The 22,680-nt window shown below is 41.2% G+C and overlaps 2 protein-coding genes across 2 annotated transcripts; both read left to right on the forward strand.

The window, feature by feature from the left end:
- The first annotated feature begins 274 nt into the window (after window positions 1–274).
- LOC4323950 (uncharacterized) lies at window positions 275–8,279 on the forward strand. The gene is made up of 9 exons (XM_015765839.3): window positions 275–483; window positions 1,736–1,909; window positions 2,858–3,263; window positions 3,420–3,676; window positions 4,199–4,267; window positions 4,351–4,407; window positions 6,501–6,553; window positions 6,631–6,706; window positions 6,837–8,279. Exons 1-9 carry the CDS (start codon window positions 440–442, stop codon window positions 7,915–7,917), a joined length of 2,217 nt encoding a protein of 738 aa, XP_015621325.1. The 5' UTR covers window positions 275–439; the 3' UTR covers window positions 7,918–8,279.
- A 3,069-nt stretch (window positions 8,280–11,348) lies between these two features.
- On the forward strand, window positions 11,349–21,853 carry LOC4323951 (uncharacterized). Its single transcript, XM_015766438.3, has 11 exons — window positions 11,349–11,862; window positions 12,566–12,900; window positions 14,292–14,366; window positions 14,544–14,646; window positions 15,773–15,861; window positions 17,172–17,283; window positions 18,312–18,365; window positions 18,490–18,538; window positions 19,668–19,768; window positions 19,883–19,998; window positions 21,219–21,853. The coding sequence occupies exons 1-11, from the start codon at window positions 11,413–11,415 to the stop codon at window positions 21,544–21,546; spliced, it is 1,812 nt and encodes a 603-aa protein (XP_015621924.1). The 5' UTR covers window positions 11,349–11,412; the 3' UTR covers window positions 21,547–21,853.
- Window positions 21,854–22,680: the final 827 nt, after the last annotated feature.

Here is a 22,680-nt window from a genome sequence, read left to right on the forward strand (position 1 = left end):
AGCTATCCCAATCAAAGCCCCCTTTGTCGTAGCATACAGGGGGTCGAACAGTGCTCCGCGGGATAAACTAACCTTCCACGTCACGCAACAAGACCCGATGAGACACCCGGCACGTGGGCCATGATCTCCCAGCATGGCCCACATGTCATGCTCACATCCACGCGGCCGGTGTATTCCGCGGACCAGGTTATTCCCCACTTTAATTTTTTCTTTCCACACGATGCGGCTACGGAAATAGGTGGGCCCAAACCGCCCAAGCCCCCCTCCTTCCTTTGGCTTCGCCGTCTCCGTCCCCGTTCGCTGTGCGCCATCGTCGCCTTCCCTCCGGATTTCTTCAGCCTTCCGCGCCTCGCCCTCGCCCTCGCGCTTCGCCGAAGCTTCCAGAAGACGCCGTGGCGCCCCGAATCCGCGGCTCCCGTTCGCGAATCGGCGGGCGATAATGCTGCAGGAGTTCGTCGACAACGTCATCGCCGTCATCAAGGAGTGAGCACACCCACCCATCCGCCCCTCTCTCTCCCCTCGATCCCTACCTCCCCGCGGTGGGGGGCTTGCTTACTTCGTTTTGTTTGCGGGTGTTTTGATGAATGGTTGGCTAGGGTGCGGAGGATCGGCGAGCCGAGGTGGGTCATGGGTCATGGGTGGGGGTGGCGCGTTAGGGGGAGTGGTCGGTGCCTCGGTAGGGTAGGATTTCATGCTAGGGATTTTGGATTGAGCGCTGAGGTTAGATGTCGGGGATTTTTATAGCTCATTCATCTCTCCAGAATAGCCATGAAACGAGAATTTGTTGGATTAGGTTCAATGTCAAAATGTTAAACGAGGAGATGCTGAGAGGAGGGAGGGGAGGGTAAGGGGTGGGCAGAAAAATATGGCGTCGCTATTGGCTAAGCACTAATTTTTTAGTAGTAGTACCATGATACCTTGTGTGTAGAATTGTGAATTACTGAATTATGCCGGCTGCACAAAGGTCCCAGTTTGAAACAGATTATTAAACGGATTATGTACTTGATTGTAGGGATAAATTAAATATTTTTAGAAATAAACTTAATAAGTACCGTACAACAAGTGGTGTAAGAATGCATTAGAAGAAAGTTTCTTTTGAAAATTAAAGGTATTTTTAGAGACATGGAGCAAATAATCCACCATATAACTTGATGAAGTAGCTGAAAAAGAACAGGGCCTAAGATCACTGAGATTTCAGTTAATAAGGATCTCAATGACATGGGGCCATTTCGCTTGACACCGTTGTTAAGTGTGAACTTCCTACTCAACACCGCTTTGCCCCATCGTTGGCTGCTATGCTGTTTGTTAACCTCTTCTTGGTCTCACACATAAGTATGGATGTGGAATTTGAACCATAAAGACCAGTTCTGGCCTTGTTTTTTTTTAATCTTTCTTTGTAGATGATTCCAAGAGCTGAAAGCCTTGGACAAATATGGGCTGATTGCTGACTTGTACCTTAGAATGCAAATTTCTGACATTTTGTCTATGAGTGTCCCAGGCTTTCTAAGTTGTTCTTTTTTCAATGTAGTATTTATGTCTTTGCTAAGTGCATTTGTGGTCTGGGGTTTACTTGCTTGTACTTGTTTATGGATAGTTTTCATGCTTCAATAAAAAAACAAAAACCATGCATGCTATCTCTACTGTGAAGTTTATAAGATGCCAGTTAAGTTGCTCTTATTTTAGCCTTTCTGTATGAATGAGATGCACTATTGAATTCTTGCATTTGTTTGGCCAGATCTGTGAAGACATTCACATATGAATCACTGAACAATATTGCAAGGTTGATAAATGGAATATCAGCACTCCTGTTGACTCTATTACCAGGGAAGGCCAACATGTTAGAAGGCATCAGTGGCTGGGAACTTAGACCATCATTCCGTGGCCCACGTCTTCCTCGTTGGATGGAAAGGTTATCTTATTTTCATTGACTTAATTATGCTAGATATTTACAACTTGTGATATTAATTGCACTCCTGTCTCCTGCCATTTTTTTCTCTGTGGTTTTGGACACAAGTTGGTAACTCACTATTTTTTTCCCCATCTACAAGCAACAAATCCACGCAGTTTATTTTTGTCCCTGCAAAACCTTCATAGCTTTTTCTACAAAGCAATTTCTCAGTCGTGCATTTGTAGGCCTATATAATACTCCCTCAATTCCAAAATATAAGGCATAACCACCCCTAACCCAAAGACCAAGAAAATAATTATTATCATCTTGTAGTTTGGATCATCCTAATAAATACAATGCATGTATCCAATAGAATTAGAGAATATGAGAGTGGAGGATTTAAAAAAGTAATAATTTAATGTAGAAGGGGTCATAGTTAATTGCCTACATGCATGCATGCCTTATATTATGGAGCATCTTCAAAAAGTGGTTGTGCCTTATATTATGGAATGGAGGGAGTAGCTTTTTGGCATGGTTAAGGAATGTTCTATTGTAACCGAGGAGGACAAGATAGTGAGTGATCATTAACATGAAGTGAATTCAATAATCTTGAATTTCTGTATGTGCTGCTTGCCATTTTGCATTTGGTTTGTGCCAATGTATGCTTAGGAGGGGCTCTGCCCAATGAAAGCTTCTCTTTGTTTGCTGGAAAAATGTGATAAGTACCAATGGGTCTTTAGAATTTTGAATAAAATTTGTACCATAATATGTAATGACTGAACAATATGGACCGGATTATTTTCACCTGCATGAGATCTTACGCCTACCATTTTAGCTTTATGAAGTTTTGTTTTGTATTATTAATATTATGACTTATGTATGGTTAATGTAACAGATTCCACATCTATTTCTGTGATGAAAATTTTTCTCTCTCTTTCTGATGACTACACTTATTTGTTCTGATATCAGTGGGGTTTCATCGTTCAATGAGTTTATTCATGAACTCTCTGTCGATTCTGATGGTGAATCAGTTACTGACTCGATCCCTGGGGATGATGAAAACGAAGATTTTATATGTCCTTCATCTCCATTGTCCCAAAGTTCACGATTATCACATACAAGCAGTTTCAGTAGGCGTGATCGCCGCTTGAGAAGACCTATTAGATATGCAATTTCATGGATTCTTTGGCCTGCCAGATTTCTTGTCTCTTTGCTGGTGATTCTGTTCAACGCTATCAAATTTCGGATCATGCAGACATCTAATAAACCCCCAGAAAGTCCCCATATTTCTAGGAACTTCCGTTCTAGGAGAGGGCTTCACATTAAGGATCAAGTTCTCCAACGAACAACTGACAGGAGGCGTGGAGTTGTTGAGGTACTACTTTTATAAAAGTGGACCCTTAGTTTGTCTATCTTATGGCATGACAAAGTTGTGATTATTGTTTAACCTATTTCCCTGAAGAAATTCATTTAGTGGTTTCTATGTCCACTTAGTCACACCCTGATCTCTTTTTTTTTCTTTCAAATTTAGGACCTCCATCTTGCAATTGAGATTTTCATCGAATCAGTGTTTGACATTGTTCATAAAGGCGCGCATTATGTTCTTTCTCCTTCTGAGGTGTGGAAGAAATTATTTTGCTGGATTCATGGCAGCAGTAGCCCTGTTGTTGATGTACCAACAGCTAATGTTGGCAGTGACAATCCAGCCCCAACTGAAAGGAAGACTATATATCGCCATCCTTTGAACACGGATTCTCGGACATGTGAAGATGTTATCACTGAGCTTGGGTAGGTGATCGACCTATATGTTAGTATGGTTTAGTAATAGAATCGTAAACATGTATGTATATTGTTCAAACTTAATGGATGCATAATCCTGAATGAGCATTTTTAGCATTTTAAGGTGTTTTAGTACTGTTTACTCAGTTGCATTTGCCACAAATTTGTGGGTATGTCCTTTCCAGTGATTTTCTGCTTTTCGTTATATTTGCTTTGTGTCAAATTGTTGCTAAGGGCTTGCGTTGGTGTTATTCTAATAGATCTAGTTATCCTTGACGCTTGAGCTATGCTTGAATTTCAAGATGTGTTACCCATTATTTTTTAGGTTTTATCAGTCAAGTGCGTAATTTTTCTCGTGTCAAATGAATCTGGACCATGTTTTGGTTAATGTGCGAATTCCTATAATTGTTTATGAATCTAGAGTCTTGTACGATCTCTATTTTCTGTTCAGTCAGTTCGGTTTATTTTGCATTAAATCCTTTTGCATCAGTGTTCATTGTCAAATTGTTAATCTCATCACATCTTTTTCAGGTACCCTTTTGAGGCTATAAAAGTTGTTACTTCAGATGGATATGTCCTACTGCTGGAGAGAATTCCAAGGTATGAATTATAATTATTGCATGTTAATATATTTCTCAACAGTTGTGTTACGGAGATTGAGATATGAAGCATCCAATTTTTAGGCGTGATTCACAGAAGGTGGTATTGCTGCAACATGGAATACTGGACTCATCAATGGGGTGAGTCACAATCAAATGCTTAGTCATGATGGCGTTTCTAATTTCTTACATGTTTGGTGTTGGTTCTTTATAAATGTATTTTAATTTGTTAGTTGTATGCCGTTTGATCTGTTGCTGTTGTTCCTTTTTTCTCTATTTATGTATTTATATTGGCATTACCTTCCCACTTAATAGACTGTAAAAACAAGCCAATTGATAGGAAAGAGGTTGCCCTGAGTTAGCTTGTCCTTGACTAGTTGGATAATATGATTTGTATGCGAATTGGACCCTGACTGTAGTTGATGCGATAAGGTGATGGCTTTTTACTCCAGTAATGAATAGTTGATATTGAGAAATATGAGCTGGTATAGTAGGTTTTGATATTGAAGTTGATGCTATTCTAGAAAAATTTCAGGTGCTGCCTTTGCTGTTCGCTTTTATACTAAATTACTAATGACTCAGCAGACCATAAAATTTAGGGATGGCAATTTTCCCCATGGGTCCGGGTATCCGCGGATACCTGGCCCAATGGGCATGGGCATGGGTGTAATATTTTGCTTGTGGGCATGCCCACCCGAGACCCGACAATGTGGTGGGTAGCAGCAGGGTCTCATTTTTTACCCGCGGGTAACCCATGTCCAACCCGGTATATGTATTATTGATTTTGGCACATACCTTCATTCTCATTCCCCTTCCTTTTGGCCCATTTGGCCCATTAGCAATGGACATATGTATAGCCAAGTTTCAGGGAAACCAACCACATGTTGCACGCCACTAGCCAGCTTCCACCAGGCGGTAACCCCACCACCCACCGGCCCCCGAAACCCAACTCCTCTCTCTCTCTCTCTCTCTCTCTCTGTGTGTGTGTGTGTGTCTCTCTCATCACCGCCAACGCGTCAACGCGTCAAGCAGAGAGGGAGAAGCGAAGCGAGGTGAGCGGAAACGCGGCCAGCTGCTGTGGCAGCAAAAGCGAGAGGCAAAGTAGATGAAGCCAAAGCAAGTCATGGATTAGGGGGAGAGAGAGAAGGGAAGCGCGGCGAGGAGGTGGAGGAGGCCGGAGGCGGGCGATGGCGAGGCAAGGTGTCGTCGGCGGTGGCGGCTGCGAGATTATGCATGCTGGTAGCGGCAGCGGCATCATTATCAAGTCGACGACCACGCCGGCGGTGAGCCCCTACCAGGTGAGACCGTGAGACCAGCGCAGTGCCTCCCGTTTCCCCCCTCCTTCCCTCGCTTGGTGTGCTCACGCTGTGTAGTCAATGGTTTGCTTGTTGCTGGCTTTTGGTTGCTGAGTCCTAGCGTGACTACGTGACTCCTACCGCCCTCATCTCTCTATCGCTGCTCGCCTGCCATTGTCGTCGTCTCTCCGTCACCTGGTCTATGGATCCGGTCGCCATGGGCTCTCCTCTCCGTTGCCAGATCTGACCAGCCGCTACCGTCTCCACCTCCACCTCTTCCTCACCGGTCGCCACCGTGCCTCCATGGCTCCACCTCCAGGTCTTCCTCACCGGCTGCGACCACCTCCACAACTACCTCTTCCTCACCCTTGATGCACCAGTTGGGCACCCGTCGGGCATGCCTGTGCCCGACGGGCATGGGCACGTGCATGAGATTTTACCCGATAGACTTTGCGGGCGTGGGTCGGGCGTGGGCACATGGGTCTTGGGTCAGGCATGGAATCACTCTGCCCGTGCCCGACCCAGCCCGCTGCCATCCCTAATAAAATTCGATGATCCACAATCTTGCTATTGATCATCATATCAGACTTGGGATTTATAATGTAGTTGCTCCTGACTGATAATGTCGTAAGCTGAATGTCACAATATCCACTCTGAGAATCTGTTTCTGCAGTTATATTAGTTCCTTAAAGAACTTTGACATCAAAGCGCTAATGTTTGTTTATAATCGAATGATCAATTCACACATACAAAAGTATGAGCACACTATGTTACTGTGTTGTTGAAGATCGTACTGTTAATGTTTTTCAGTAAAATGAAAATATGCAGTAGTGGTTAGTCAAATAAACTTCAAATAGTTTTGTATCTATCCAGTTTCTATGTAGTTTATCTGAAGCATACAGTTTGGTTTCCCCTGATTCCATGTCGTTTCTCTTGCAGTTGGGTATCGAATGGTGTTGTTGGCTCACCTGCATTTGCAGCATATGATCAAGGTCAGTATTTAAAACTGGATATAATATACTGCAGATGTATGGAGTGAATGCTAAAAATCCTTTATGGGTGAATGCAGGTTATGATGTTTTTCTTGGAAATCTGCGTGGTTTAGTCTCCAGGGAGCATGTTGATAAAAATATTTCTTCCTACAAGTAAGTAATGCAGTAATACTAGCAAAGCATATCAGGTTTTTTACTGCATGCAGGAAATCTATTGTAGGTTATGTCATTTTGGTCTCTGTATTTTTTTCATGTCTTATTTGTTTTTGTCTATCCATGCTAGGTACTGGAAATATTCTGTTAATGAACATGGAACCAAAGATATGCCAGCAATTGTTGAAGAAATTCACAAGATTAAAACTTCAGAACTTGGCAAAAGTAGACCTCACATAAGTGAGGAAACAGAAGATCAAAACGATAAGATAAAAAATTTGGAAGTGCAGGCTTCACAGGACGATGAAAGAGACAATCAACCATACAAGCTTTGTGCTGTCTGCCACAGCTTGGGTGGTGCGGTGATGTTAATGTATGTGGTGACATCAAGGATTGCGCAGAAGCCCCACAGGTTATCAAGATTGGTCTTGCTATCTCCTGCTGGCTTTCATGAGGATTCTAATGTGGTGTTCAGCATGGTAGAAAAGCTCATTTTGTTTGTTGGACCAGTACTAGCTCCATTTATACCTGGCCTTTACATACCAACACGTTTCTTCCGGATGCTACTGAACAAATTGGCCAGGGATTTCAACAACTATCCAGCTTTGGGCGGCCTTGTCCAAACTCTTATGGGCTATGTAGTTGGCGGTGACAGTTCAAATTGGGTGGGAGTGCTCGGGTTGCCACACTACAACATGGATGACATGCCTGGTGTATCATTCCATGTTGCACTTCACCTTGCACAAATAAAGAGGGCAAAAAGGTTCCAAATGTATGACTATGGAAGTCCAGTAGCAAATATGGAAGCATATGGAACACCAGAACCCTTGGACCTGGGAGCTCATTATGGTCTGATTGACATCCCAGTAGATTTAGTCGCTGGGCAAAGAGACAGAGTTATCTCACCATCCATGGTAAAGAAGCACTATAAGCTGATGCGCAAGGCTGGTGTAGAGGTTTCCTACAATGAATTCGAGTACGCCCACTTGGATTTCACATTCTCCCATAGGGAGGAGCTTTTGTCCTATGTTATGTCCCGCCTGCTCTTAGTGTCTGACCCAGGTAAAGGCCGCATCAAGCAGACTAGTGTCCGCCTTAGAAAGCTGAAGAAAGCTCAGTCAGAAATTGAGAATGACTCTGACAGCAAGGAGCACAATGGCATAGATAATGTGGTTACAGATGAGCAAAATGGGCATGTGCATGCTGCGTGATGTGATCATGTGGAATATGCTGAACATTTGTTGTTAGTTTGTGAATAGAACACGTGCTGCCTCTGGCATATACCTTCTGCAACATGTAGAAGATGTGAGGATGGATAGAGCCCAGTTCTTTCTAGCAGTAGTTGTGTTGATGGGGATTGTTTTTTATGTATCCCTGTAGGAGAACAAGACAAGTATATGTAATACATGAATAGTGGCTATAGTGTTGTTCATATATATCAAGAACTGACAGGGAGAAGCTACCGGTGTTAAGGATGTAGATTTTTGCACTTAACGCGTGCTTTCGTGTGTTCGCGTTTTGTTTTTGCTCTTCCTGTGAAGAAGTGATCGAAATGCAAGTTTCTTAGCAGTCATTTGTAAGCTTGCTGGGTAATTACTTAGTATTAGTCACCGGGGAATTTCATAAACTGAGCTACAGAAAGGCTCTGTTTAGGATTGATGAGATTGATTTGGAGTTTTGAACTGCTGAACTTAATATCGTTAAATTGAACAACTTCATACTCTTTCCGTTTCACAATGTAAGTTATTCTACCATTTCTCACATTCATAATGTCTAGATTCATTAACATCAATATGAATGTGAGAAATGCTAGAATGACTTACAATGTGAAACGGAGGAATTAGCATTTTTGTAACGTACTCTTTCTTATAACTTAATCTATTTTTTCAAGAGGAGAGAATATTGAGAAAATATGGCTTTCATGGCTTCTTGGGAGAAGATAAATAATAAGATGCTATAGCTTCAAGCGAAAACAGTTTGTGATATAGATCAATCATTCAACTAGAAATATTTAGAATTATATAGCTTTATAGAAAAAAGAGGGAAATATTATTAACTATACATTAAAAAAATCGAGGATAAACTCCTGCAGGATCTTAAACCTCCTGATTTGCTCTGTAATATTAACTTTTTACAAGAATTTTTGGGGCATGGGAAACTACGAAGCAAGTGGCTGCAACCATACACCGTCATCGACACTTCATCGCATAGAGCGGTTACGCTATGGACAACGAAGGTAACAGTTTTAAAGTAAATGGTCATCGTTTAAAAGATTTTCTAGAATCGGTAGAAAGCCTACGGCAAGAAATAGACTTGGACATTTACTTCAGTGCCTATACCGGAGCCCAACCTGAGATTTCTACGCTAGGGTCCAGCCTAGCACCCCACCTGAGTCGGGAGGCATTGGGCTGCACCACCAGTATCCGGCCTTCGCCCATTATGGCCTGCTGGTGGCACTCTTTCTAAACCCTATGGATCCACAGAGATAGGCACAGCAGTAGCCGAATGGAGATCCGCTCATATACAGATTGTCTTGCCTACCCATGGACAAATTGTCGCTAGCAGTGACGCTAGGTGATGAGCCAGCAAGATGAGGTGCCGAAGCCGATGAAGTCCAAAGCCTGGTCATGGGCTGGAAGAAATTGGTGTCGGTGGTGTCATCCAATATCGGTGGCTCGACCTCAGCAGATGAAGCAACCGAAGGAGGTCACAGATACTCGACACCCAAGGAGGACAGAGCTACCATGGTGGAGAGTCCTTGTAGAAGCAAATCAAAAGACGAGGCAGCCTGGGGAATAGTCGTAAAGGAAAACATCTGCTTGGCATGGCCGACGTCGTGGAGAGCATCAGCATCCGTTTTCACCTTGTGGCAATACTCGACGATTGGTAGATCGCCCTAGGTCATGAGTGGAACTCATGGCTGAGGTAGATGGCGCGGGGTTGAAGCATCTAGGCCCCCGTTGTTAATTTTGGTAATTAATGACAAGCGCTAATTGTGGACTAACCGTTGTTATTGAGATAATATTTTAAGTTAGGTCCACGTCATGTGTGCGCATAGATGACTATCGATGGATCAAAATTTGATGGTGCGAAGCGAAGAAAAGAAAACGGTAAAACTAGTTTTTTAGTTTTAAAATTGATCGAGGTGTAGGGCGATCAAATTTGCTAGTTTATTTTTTAGTTTCGCCGTACTATTAAGAGGGGTAATGATCTAGCAAAGAGATGATTTTAATTGCCACATTAGGTCATTATGCATTTAGACTTGTGCTCGCTTTTCATCACACACACACAATCACTTGGGATTTCACTGGTTTCGGCATGACCAGGGACAGTCAGACCGGCCACATAGTGGCGGTCTGACCGGCGTGCCCTGGCCGGTCTGACCGGCCGAAAGACGGCGGTCTAACCGGCGCATAAGGCCAGTCTGACCGGCGGCACATGCGCGGTTAGACCGGCCCCCTGGAGGCCGGGATGGTGTTGCTCGGGGTGGCCGATACAGAGCCGACGGAGCCGTATTCGGTCAGACCGAGCTGAGGCCGGTCTGACCGCCCACTCAATGCCGGTCTGACCGGCCAGGCCGATGGGGCCCTCTGACAGCACTACAACGGCTAGTTTTCTAGCCGTTGCAGAGTAGCACGGTTTGACCGGCCACATACCTCCGGTCAGACCAGCAGAGCACAAAGTTGGGGGATTTCGCCCCCAACGGCTAGTTTTGGTTGGTGGGAGTATAAATACTCCCCCTCCAGCAGCAAGGGGGCTCTCTTGGCACCCAATTCAATTGCATACACCCCTTGCACCTCTCTCACACCCACTTGAGCTTTGTGTTCATCCATCTAGTGTGTTAGAGGGTTGATTAGCCAAGAGTCAAGTGCATTGCTTCCATTTGTAGAGTTAGTGTGGCACTTGATTGATCATCTCCACGCCGGGTCATCGCTTGTTACTCTTGGAGGTTGCCGCCTCCTAGACGGCTTGTGGAGGAGTTGCCCTGTGACCTCTCCGAGAAGATTGTGGAGGAGGCCCGACGCCGGTTTGTGAGTGGTTTGGAGTTCACCACCTTCGGAGTGAAGGAAGAACTACCCTAGTGATCGAGGTTTGGGTAGTCCTCTCCGTGGGCCGGCTCCTGCCTTGCCCACCCCTTGACGAAGGGAGCGTGCGGTGGCTTCGTGGTTGAGCGGTGGAGTTGGGCTCGCCTCAACGGGGAGTAGGAAACCGGCGAGTTTCCGAACCTCGGTGAAAAATCTCCTGTCTCCTTGTCTTATTTGATTGTTGCATTTACATTTATGCAATTTACATTTCTAGAGACATACTTGAGATCATATCACCCTAGGATTGCTAAACATTGACATAGGATTGTGATTTACTTTCGTAGAGATATAATTGAGCCACTATCACCCTAGGTTTGCAAAACATAACTTAGTTGCTTAGTTAAAGTTGACCCTCACCAAGCCTAGCAACTTAGGTTAATTTTAATTAGGTGTCATTTAGTTTTAAATCGCCTATTCAACCCCCTCTATTCAACCAAACTTTGGTTATACTATCAACTTGCCAAAAAAAAATTTGGTATTATCAAATTTCGGAAGGGTTGGTTTAGGCAGTAATATTCTCCATTCAGGTTATGCCCTTCCAGGCTTCCAGTCCCCGTAACAGACAAATTCACAAGAAGCCTTTCTTCCCCAAGGTAGAGGTCCGTCCGACCGTCGGAGAAGATGGGGAGGGGCGACGAGGCGGAGAAGGAAGGCAAGCGCCGCCGCGGCCGCGGCCGCAGCAGCAGGAGATCCCGCGACGCCTCCTCCGACCCCGACCCCGACTCCGCCTCCTCCCCTTCCCCATCCTCCGCCTCCTCCCCCAGCCGCAGCCCCGACCGCCGCAGCCGCAGCCGCAGCAGCGGCAGCAAGCGGAGGAAGGCCTCCTCCTCGTCACGCCGGCATCGCCACCACCACCACAAGAGCAGCGGCCGGTCCCGCCGCTCGCGCGACGACGACGATGAACGGCGGCGCCGGCGGAGGCGGCGGGACGAGGAGCGCGGGAGGCGCGGCGGCGATGCGTCGGAGTCGTCGGGATCGGGCTCGGAGGAGCCGGATAGGGCGGAGGAGGCGCGGGAGATCGTCCGCGACATCCTCGGTGATTTCCCCGCCGTCGCCGGGGAGCTCCGTCAGGTAGGGTTCGTTCCCTATCGCATTTTTAAATTTCCGACGAGAATTTCCTTTGGAGTATGGGTTAAGTTGTCGACAGACCCGTACAATTGCATCGCATGAAAATTCATTGCTTTGCTCGAGGCATACCTCTTTTTCCATGAAGAGTTCCTAGCTGAACTGTGTGAAGTTTCAGTGCTATTTGTCCATCTTAAGCAGTCATAACAGTGAAGATGAACTGGCTGAACTACATGTCTAATAACTACTAGGACCAACTATGGCCATATTCTCCATTCAGTTATGCCTTGTTAAGTCCAATGCAATTTTCTTTTTTGATATATTGCCTTGTTTAAGTATCTATAGCCATCAAATACATGAATAGGGGGAATGCCATTGTCCTACCCTCCAACCTACTAATTACATGTTTGATTCTCATCGTCTGTTGTCATATTGGCTTGGTTTGTCCTCAGTTACTTGTTCTAATACGTTGTGATTACTGATTAGCAGATCTACTTAACTCCCTTAATGCTTCTTAGTATCATGCCAAAACTAGTATATCCACACCTCTTGTTGATTTTGAACATGCTAAGTCATTTGTCTTATCAGTTTATGAATGATATTTGTGGCACTCCCAGAGTTCCAGCTATACTGTTATTTCCTATCCTATGGACCGTTTCTAATTGCCCCATGGAATAGTACATTAATAAGAATTTCTATTAATTTGCAGCTTCTTCAAATGATAGATAATGGTGAAGGCATTGATATTTCTGGAATTTCTGACAAGCCATTGGTGAAGCGCCTAAAGAAACTTTTCAGATCACTTAAACTGAGAGAAAGCTCAAATGGGGCTTACTTGTTGCCACCAAAGAGTGTACCCACCCTTGATGTTGTTGGATCAGCATTAGTAGCTAGCGGTGAACTGGCTGATAATGAAAATAAAAATCCAGCGTCACCAACTAGACAGGAACAACCATCATCCAATTTTGATGTGCAAAATAAAAATGATAGCACTCCTGAAGAGCCAGCGAAAAATGATGCTGATGAACAACCCCCTAAACGGAGGTAAATTACCTGCGTTCTAGAATCTATGCGAGAAAACAAATGGCTCTTTGCTGTAGCTTTTCTTTTCGTCACAATTGAAAATATTATGTGTTTGGAAATATTTGCTATATTTTGCTCCATTGTTCTGCTAGAAAATGTTATTATTTCAGATAGAATTATTTTTTGTTCCACCATTGCTCTGCTATAATGTCTCATCTTTATAATGTTATTGATACTTGATAGTTTAAAGCTAATTATAGTAGGCCGCTTGTTAAGAACCAAGTATTGGTATTTACTAAGTTAGTAATTTACTAAGTGGTCTTGTCGCAGCATGCATTCCACTTGATGGTAGTGTTCAAGAGCATTAGTTTCCTTGAGAAATAGCAGTAGCTCTAGCATCTTTTGATGCATAGACATTTAAATATCTAGCTGCTGCCCTTTTTCCTGGCAGATAATTTATTAGTCTCCTTATTCTTTTCACAATGACAGTAGATGTGTATAGAATATTGATATTTTTACAAATACTAGCCAAATGCCCATGCTTTGCTACGGATTAAAACAAATTAATAGTGATTTTTTTGGGACAATTTTGTACCTGTAGATGCTATATTGTAAGGTGAAATATGATAGAATCATATATGTAGAGGGGTTATTTTATAACATTAAAGTACATGGGCTAGTTGGTAGAGAACATTATGGAGTAGGTGGTAAATAAAAAAAAAATACTATACTTGGTGAGGTGGTAGCAGATTCACTGCCACCATCATTGCCCTCTTTTAAAAAGAATATACAATTGTGATATATTTCACGCAGATAATTTTTACCTGATTTATATATGATTTAATTCATAGGTAATGAGAGAAGGTTGTGTGTTAGTCTTTCTATACCCAATAGGTATTGAACTGTCCATTGTGCATTTATTTATTTGCTCCTTGTGTTAACACTTAACACCAGAATGACATATCATGCCCATATTTTAGGTGGTAATGTTTAAGGCATTGGCAATATCACTGTTATCAATAGTCATTACTGATGCCACATGGTTAGTACCAAAGGATTCTGACAATTTTTCTACTTCTGGTGGATATGCCAGTGTTCTTTATGGCTGTTATTGTCTGTTCCATATGATGATTATGCAAATGCATGAGTTACGTGTTAGCCTTATTAACCGCTGGTGTCCCAGTATTCTCTTTCATGCTGCTTCTTAGTTACTAGTATCATTTTTATCCTTTGCACGGATATGTTGCTTTTATGGAATTCCTTGTCCAGTCGATATGATATTTAGTCGGTCTTCAATGCGGCTGAATGTTCTTAGTAAATTCCTATTTGTCATTCAAATGTCATCCAACACAAAAAGATGCTTATCTATTAACTCAATTTATTGTCTTAACACAAGGTTGTGCCCTCTCCAGGGTAATTGGTCCTGCTATGCCATCACGCGAGTTACTAGCTGCAGCTGCTGAAATGACAGAGGCTCTTAGATCCCGGTACAGTTTTGTGTTTATCTCTTCCTTATTTTGCCATTTTGTCAAGAACTGACAGTGCATGGACATTGGCAGCTATGTGATGCCAAAAGTAACTCAGTTGATATGCGAGAAAATTGTTAATATAGTTATTCATTGTTTATTCTCCTAATATTAACTGATTGCATTTTCTTTCTCCAGGGATGCTGAAGTTGAAGCTGATGATGGTTTTCTCATAGGCCCCCCACCGCCTGCCATGGTCGCTGAAGCAGCATCTGCAAATGAAGCTGAGCGATTTGAAGAGGTACATTTTCAGTGATAACACGATGTTTTGAACCTTCACCCTTAGTTTTGGAACACTTCTACAGATTCAAAATTTAATATACTACTTTAGATTATCTTGTGTGGTCTTGTTTGCTTCCTGCTTCATGTAGCTGACCAAATATGTTTTGCAGTTGTCTGGACCAATAAGTGGGTTCGTTCTTATAGGCTTTTAAGTTAGTAGCACATGATATACTATTATTATAGTGTGGCAGTGGTTTGTGTTGGCCCTTCAATCAGTGATGTAGTCACCATTAATAGAAATTGCTAGACCAATCTTGACCGATTTCCTGCCGGGTTACACCAGCTTATTGGTAATACCTGCCCTTAACCATTAGAAACAAAAATTGCCATGAGAACCGCACTCAAGCTGGTTGTGGTTGCTCATTGTTGCCTACTTGCCTGGTATATGGCAACACATCCAGGGAATAGCTAGCCATATTTTATGGAGCCATTTTGAGTTTATGCCTCCTTTTTTCAAGGTTTGAAGTGTGAGACATATCATATGAGCAGCAATAAGCTTCAGTTGAAATCAGAATCAAATGCAGAGTTATGGAGTCTTAAATCAAAACTGGCACAAGTCCGGTTTTGGTTTACTGGCCAGTAACCTGCGGGGTTTCCAAAAACTGGTCCTCAGTCCTTACCATCTCTATGCCAGAGCATTTGTTTATTAATATTCAATCAGTAATGATCATATAATCTACTTAAATGGTGAATTATTTATACTTCATTCTGGTGATAATCATGCAACAAATTATGCTCTACTCACATGGCACTATATGGTGTTTGCTACTTGAAACATCTTTGATTGAACTGCTTACGAGATTTTTTCCGGTGTTTATGAAACTGTAATAAACATGCACATGAACGTACATACAGTGTTTGTTAATGTGAATTCTAACTTTCTTGTTAGGCTATATTCTGTATGCCCATTTTCGTTGTATAATACTCATTTGTCTTTTGGATAATTGTAATTGATGTTCCATTAGGTTGGTCAGACTCCAAGCCAAAAGTACTTGTTTTTGCTTGAAAGTCGCAATGCAACTAACTGCTTTTCATTTTCTGGGCTACATTCAACTATTTATTGTATTTTTTTGAATTGGTTGTAGGTTACTCGAATATTGGCGGCGGATGAGAACTCGCCATATGATGTTGTGGGCATCAATTGGAAGATGTCATCTGATAACATCAAGAAAAGGTAGTAATTTGTATGCATTTGCTTTTCTTGTTTGCAGTTGTGTAATTTGCGAATGACATGCATACATATACAGTATACACTGCGAAGAAATGCACATATTTCATAGGCCTACAAAGTAGTCACTGAAAATATGGTACAGGTCACAAGCACAAATTTAAAGTACAGATATCCACACAATTGCATAGTGCAATGACGTTTTTTATGTCTGTAGCAAGATGCAAATGTTGCACATTATGCTTTCAAAAAATGATGTCAAGGCTTCAAGAATATTTTTGTTTTAGTCATTTCTGGTGAATGCAACACCTATCATATCAATATTTTCTACTTGTAGCATTAGTTCTTTTGAAGATGATTTAATACATTAGATTGGGCACAAAGTCCCTGTATGCGGCCTTGTAAAATTTGTTTCAGAACAGTGGTCATGAAATGGGCCCAACATTCAGAAAGAACGGAAAACTTATATGGAGATTCAATTTCTAGCAGTCTTACTACTTAGGTCTAATTTCTGCTGGCATACAGCCCTGGGCTACAAAGTTTTCATCGTCCTCAGTCGGGCCTCAATCCTATGCGCTGACATGTTTTTGACTGTAAATTGTTATATATTTCTTAATTTCAGAGATAAGTTTCACAAAGGTCATCCCTTCTATGTAACGATGGGGTTGTATCTCTTTTCATTAAGAAATGAATCCATGTGTCTTTTATCTCTCCATCTTATCCCTTCCCCTAGTGGTGTGCGGTGTGCTTGTCTCCATGCGCGCTGTCATGCCACTTGGGTAGGGTCTCCTTGGCTATGCCTGACTGCATGAGGGCCCTAACCTCTAACCTGCCCAGAACAAATTTACACATGCAGTTATACCATGCACTCAAAATGACCTTTCTGTGAATAAAACTTTAAGATTCTCACTAAAGAACCTGATAGTAGATGCAGTTTCATGTGAAATAGCACCATTCCATTGACCTCACCTGAAATTTGCAGTAGTGTTTCTTACACATGAAGTAAATTGACATTGAACCTAAGGCTTCTTCTTATGTTTGTGGTGATATATTGTTTTATTAGCATTTTTCTAATTATTGTATCTTGAGGTATTCACGTAATATTTGTTTGCTGGCTGTAGCTCATGTATCGAGGGAACAGCAAAATTTATAGTAGCATTTATTACACACAATAACTTGCAGCATAGAAATATTTTATAAAGGCTATTGCATACTTTTATTTTGTAATTCATGTGTAATATATTTCATCATGCTGCATTCTGTTGTTCAGAAAGTTTCTTTAATTGTTCTTGCTGATCTCTTATCCTGCATGGCAGGTACTGGAAGTTATCTCTTCTAGTGCATCCTGACAAATGTCCTCATCCTTCAGCTCAGGAGGCATTTGTGAAATTGAATAATGCTTTCAAAGACTTACAGGACCCTGAAAAGGTACTTAATTTTTATATCATACCCTTCAGCTTTATCATCCTGTGAAGATCTCATTTGTGAAGTTGTACAAAGTACTCCACTCTTATATGGAGGAGCAATAGTAAAGTAGATGTTTCAACTACTAGGGTATATGATATCTGTTAAATGAATTTCTGCATGCAAGTTGTGGAATTGTCCTTAGATAGTTTTGGGGTAAATAGTGCCAAGAGATGACTGGGTGGTAACTGGTAATGACCTCTGATATGAGTAGAGACTAGAGATGAGAATTAACTTGTTTACTGTTTCTTTGCTTGAAATTTAATGCATGCAGAAAATATTGTACCGTGTCCTGATTCTGAACCATACAAAATATTAACTTGCTTATTACTAGAGACTAGAGATGAGAATTGCAATCCATGCATGTACTGTGTCCTGATTCTAAACTACAGAAAATTTTCTATGAAGAAAATGCTGATTGCTTCGATGTTTATGCCTAACTTGCAACTATTGGCTATTTTTGTTACAGCCTTATATGCTCATTATGAATTTGTAGTATGAACTTGTTACCGTGATACTATTTTCTTGGATTTCTTTTGAGTTACTGCATCTCTATATGTGACTTGGTGTAAATGACATGTGGACCTGGACTCACTTGGTCATTGAGATAATGAGGGACTGCATAGATATTCAGTGGTGTATATGGAATAATCCTTGTCTTTGGCATGCCAATGATCCAACATTACTAGATACAGCTGCTAGGGAAATTTAAGATTGGTTTAACATAAATTGCTGATTTATCCAAAAATTTAGATTGTAGATAGTATTACCTTCATAACAAACAAGCAATGCTCTCCAGTATGTGTGAAGTTCATTACGTCTAGAACTTATTACATACCTATTGCCTTTTGTTCTATAGAAACCAAGTTCTTGTTAATATACCAGTTGGTACTTTTACTGTTTTTCTTTTTTAAGAAGTTATTACACTAGTTCACCATGTCAGGAAATTTCTTTACACTGATGTTTTCTCTGGATTATTCCCTTTGTTCCAGAGAGGTGTGATAGATGAGAAGATAAAAAAGAAAGAGGAGATGGAACAATTTGAGGTAAACTCATTTGCATCATATATTGATGTACATAGAGCACCTTTTCTTGTTGAACTAAGATTTCAGATACTGCTGTCAGCTGCATGAAAAATAGTTGTTACCTTTCCTTTTTTTTCATCTGTAGGTCGAGCTTAAAGCAATGCGCGAGGCCGCAGAATGGAGGCGGCTACAAGGTAAGTTTGTGCAGCGTCTAGTTATCAACAAAAACACCAAAAGCCATAAACACAGAAAAAATACATGTATTTTTAGGCTTTTAGCAAGAAGATTAACTATTCCATTTTCTTTATGGGGCATACATTATTGGGCGTGAAGAACCAAATGTACTGCTCCAAATATGAATCCCTATAATGGGCCATTGACAACACTTATGTCTAATTTTTAATTATAGGGTATAATTGATTATAGCTTTGTTGTAAGGTTTAGATTATAGGGCTGAGAAAATTCTAGATATCCTTCTAACTGTTCATTCCTCTTTGATAATCTTGTGAACTTCACTGATGTTGGACTGTTGGTCTTCCGTGGTTTGATTTGATACATGCAGTTATTGAGGGCCTATACACTTTCATAACCCGTAATTTTTTGTGAGGTCCTAGCCGTCTGGTCATCATCTTCTGTTTGTTCAGCATTTGAGTATTTGATTTTTGCAATTTAAAGAGTTGAATATTGTTGTAGACTGGGTTATAGGGTAAGGGTCCAAAGAGGGCCCAGTTCTTTTCTTCAAGGGTAAGGGTCTGAAGACTGGGTTATAGGGCACTTGTCCTCTAATAACGCCAGCAAGGCTTCTCCCTGTTATGCAAAAGAAAGCCCATTTCTTTTCTTCAACTTCCTTGTTTTCTGTTAGCACGCTTTTCAACCTGTTAAATGGTGTGTTTTTTGCAAAAAGTTTCTATATAGAAGTTGTTTAAAAATATATATTTTTTTCTATTTTTCAAGTTTATAATAATTAATACTTAATTAATCATGTGCTAATGAGCTTTCTCGTTCCGCGTGAGCAAAAAGTCTCTCCAAACGGAGGGAACAAACGCAGGCTTAGCCTCAGGCTTAGAGCTAAAGTCTCTCCAAATGAATTTTGGGATTCATTACTTGATTGATAATATAGTACAAGGGGTGCCTTCATATATAGGGAGGAATGACTTGACATCCAGTCTCAAATATTATAGAAACTAAATCTAATAATTTACTAACAAACTTCATCTCCTTCATAACAATTCTGGTCCGAGCAAGTTCTTGATAAGAACTGAAGATGGAAGCATAGTTAGAAGAACTATCATGATGGCATATTTGTTGTTATTTTGTTTACAGGTGTATCTCTTGAGGGTGATGATGAACTTCTGGCAGTTCCAAAACAGGCACAGGCACCTAAAAGAGATGAATGGATGACCACATTGCCTCCTGAAAGAAAAGTAATTGAGTAAAATATACTCATTTTACTGTTTTATCTCCTTCTGAAAGGAAAAAAAAAGAAAGTGGTTATTTTATTGTGTTCTCTTACATGTATGTTTAACTCTCCTTTTCAGCCTGGAGTACCAATGCATTCGACTACGTCATTTAGTATGAATGGTAAAGAAGGACGTGGTGATACAAGTGTCTGGACAGATACTCCTCTTGAAAGAGCTCAAAAAGCACAACAGAAGTAAGAGTTTTGACACTAGCTTTCACATCATGATATCACACCTTTATCAATCAATATTTTGCATACCTGCTAGTTTAGCAAATATTGGTGTTGCCTTGTAGAGGGCATTAATTGGCATCCTGTGCATGTTACTGAGATGGAGAGAACATAGTGTCAACTGTCAACACTTCCTAGGGGTTAGAAACTTTTTTGGCCAAAAATTGCTACCTAGGCTATTTAAGGAAAAGGCGAAAGCGGATTGAGCTCCTGATATCAAGGGGCTCATCTGTTTAAGGACAGGGAGGGTACTTTAAAAGATTGAACAAAGTGTATTTAACCCTTGAACTGTTCAGATACATCCACTTTACCCCCTAAACTAGAAAACTGTCTATGGGTCCACATTACAAGACTCTTTCTTATCTTCTTTCCTTTCCTCTCTCACTATTCTCTGTCATTTGTTTTCCTCTGCCCAAATAGTCCTGTTCCGTGCTGGCTCAGTCTACTGGTGCTGGCAGTGGCAGTTTCTCGAAGCCTCCCCTTATCATGTGGTTAGCTGTGGTTGCCTGTGGGTCCCCTTTGGCTGGCCATGGTAATCATGGTCTACCCTACTCTGCACGATGATTTCTCCAGCTGCACATTGTTCATGGGAGGAGAGATGGGTGACCGGGCTTTTCTGAGGTAGGGGGATTAGCAGTGTTTAGTGCCTTCAATTCGGATCAGGTGATATTGGAGGTTTGCATAGCAGGTGGGGTTGGGGGTAAGGAATGAAGAAGCTTTATCAGTTGAATTAATTCCTCATTTAAATAATGATTTATCTTTTCTTTTTTTCACTGAGACATGCCAAATTATAGGCTACACCACTTTTGATAGTAGCTAAACTACCTCGAATGGTCATCTGCTACATAAGGTGATGGAATTCATTTATTATGGTATGAAGTGGACAATTTCACTCGTGCTAGTGGCCAAGGCTAGTCTTTGGCCCTTATATTCTATTTGGTGCGGCCATTAGCTTTTCAAATGATGTTTCCTTGAACCTTGAAATCTTGAATGCAGCATTTGGTAAAAAGCATCTTTTTTGAGGTGATTTTTTCTTAAATAGGTATGGTTGAACTTAGGAAGAAGTGAAAACAGGAGAGCCCGTCTTTCTAATGATAATTTTGTTTTTGCTATTCAGTACGATGCCCTTTATGCACTATGAATGCAATGATCTACATGGAATAATATTATCGTGCTTGTCACAGCTACTTAGAAGCCTACAACAAAGCAAAGGCAATTGCAGATGCAGATGAAGAAAAGATTAAAACCTCAGACGCTTCATTGGTGGATACATACAATTCCTCCAAGCGATCAGTATCTCTCGTGCAAAAGCATCGAGAAAGCAAAAAGGAGAAAAAGAAGCAGAAGCAGCGGGATAAAGAAGAATGGGAAGGAAACCACCCATGGAAGCCTTGGGACCGTGAGAAGGACCTGACTGCTGGGCGGCAAAATGTCAATTTAGATCCTGAGAACATGGCACAAGGATTGTCGTCCCGATTTTCGTCCGGAGCCGTTCAGAGGAACTTCCTCTGAGCCATTTTGAGATGATCGGCTAATCACAGATGAAACATCACCATGTTGGTCACCAGTACGCTGGTATGTATTTGCTGTAAGGTTGCATAGGATGCTTGTTAGTTATGATGTTAAGATGATCCATGTTATAAGTGTAACGTATGTTAGATGGGTTGGGTTCGCATGTCCATTTCCCAGAAATGAATTATTGCATTATCGAGAGAGAGCTCTAGCTACCTATCTCTACTGAACGACTGTGCATACCGGTTGTTTTGAACTGTATATGAACTTTTCCAGACAGTTTAATGGTACCTGGTACTTAATGGTACATCCTTAAGGATAGAAAAAGTACCTCCTCAAGGATGGAAAAAGAGCTCCATCTGAAATGTCGTAAGCAATGATATTGATGCTGTCATGTGGCACAAGCAAATGGAACACTTCTGCTAAGACATGGATAGTAAACCCATTTATTCATTTATTTTGGTATTTGCAATTTGCAAAAGATCCATATTTAATAATTTGGTTGTAGCATTTATCTATTTATACCTATGCTAATTGTACACCTCACGTTAACTAAAAAGTTTGTACCCTTGAATTTTTTTTTTTGGGAGAAAGTGTACCCTTGATTAGATGAGTTATACAATCATGACCATACATTGTACAGTCCTTCAACGCGGTGGGTCAATCTATGTTTAATTTTGTAGCCTGTTTCTAAAGCCCATCTATTCTATTTTATCTTCAATAGAATTTATAGACAAAGAGGTAAAGAGATAAGGGACGACTAAGCTTGGCTCAGTTCCTTAGTAAGAAAATAGACCCCCCTTACTTTGCAATCTGATTCAATTAACACCGTGGCCTTCTTTTGTATTCCGTTTATTAAAGTCATTTGACTTTTTTTAAAAGTTTTTTAGGTTTGATCAAGGGTATATAAAAAAATTAGCAATATCTATAACATCAAATTAGTTCCATTAAATTTATCATTAAATATGTTTGATAATATGTTTGTTTGTATTGAAAATGTTAGTATATTCATCTATAAATTTAGTTAAACTTAAAAGATGTTTGACTAAGAAAAAAAACAAACGACTTATAATATGAAACAACGCGAATAAGTAGGTTTCCACGTGATTGCCACACTAGCCAAAATGGCCAGTG

Source organism: Oryza sativa, chromosome 1 (assembly GCF_034140825.1).
Source record: "Oryza sativa Japonica Group chromosome 1, ASM3414082v1".
In the NCBI taxonomy this organism is placed as follows: domain Eukaryota; kingdom Viridiplantae; phylum Streptophyta; class Magnoliopsida; order Poales; family Poaceae; genus Oryza; species Oryza sativa.

What these genes read in the sequence shown, in the direction of transcription:
- LOC4323950 (XM_015765839.3), top strand. Translation starts at nt 440, where the DNA reads ATGCTGCAGGAGTTCGTCGACAACGTCATCGCCGTCATCAAGGA. An exon ending in GATGTTATCACTGAGCTTGG is followed by an intron (nt 3,677 to 4,198) that starts GTAGGTGATCGA and finishes CATCTTTTTCAG; the next exon opens with GTACCCTTTTGAGGCTATAA. An exon ending in AAAAATATTTCTTCCTACAA is followed by an intron (nt 6,707 to 6,836) that starts GTAAGTAATGCA and finishes TATCCATGCTAG; the next exon opens with GTACTGGAAATATTCTGTTA.
- LOC4323951 (XM_015766438.3), top strand. Translation starts at nt 11,413, where the DNA reads ATGGGGAGGGGCGACGAGGCGGAGAAGGAAGGCAAGCGCCGCCGCGGC. An exon ending in ACAGAGGCTCTTAGATCCCG is followed by an intron (nt 14,367 to 14,543) that starts GTACAGTTTTGT and finishes TTCTTTCTCCAG; the next exon opens with GGATGCTGAAGTTGAAGCTG. An exon ending in AGAATGGAGGCGGCTACAAG is followed by an intron (nt 18,539 to 19,667) that starts GTAAGTTTGTGC and finishes TTTTGTTTACAG; the next exon opens with GTGTATCTCTTGAGGGTGAT.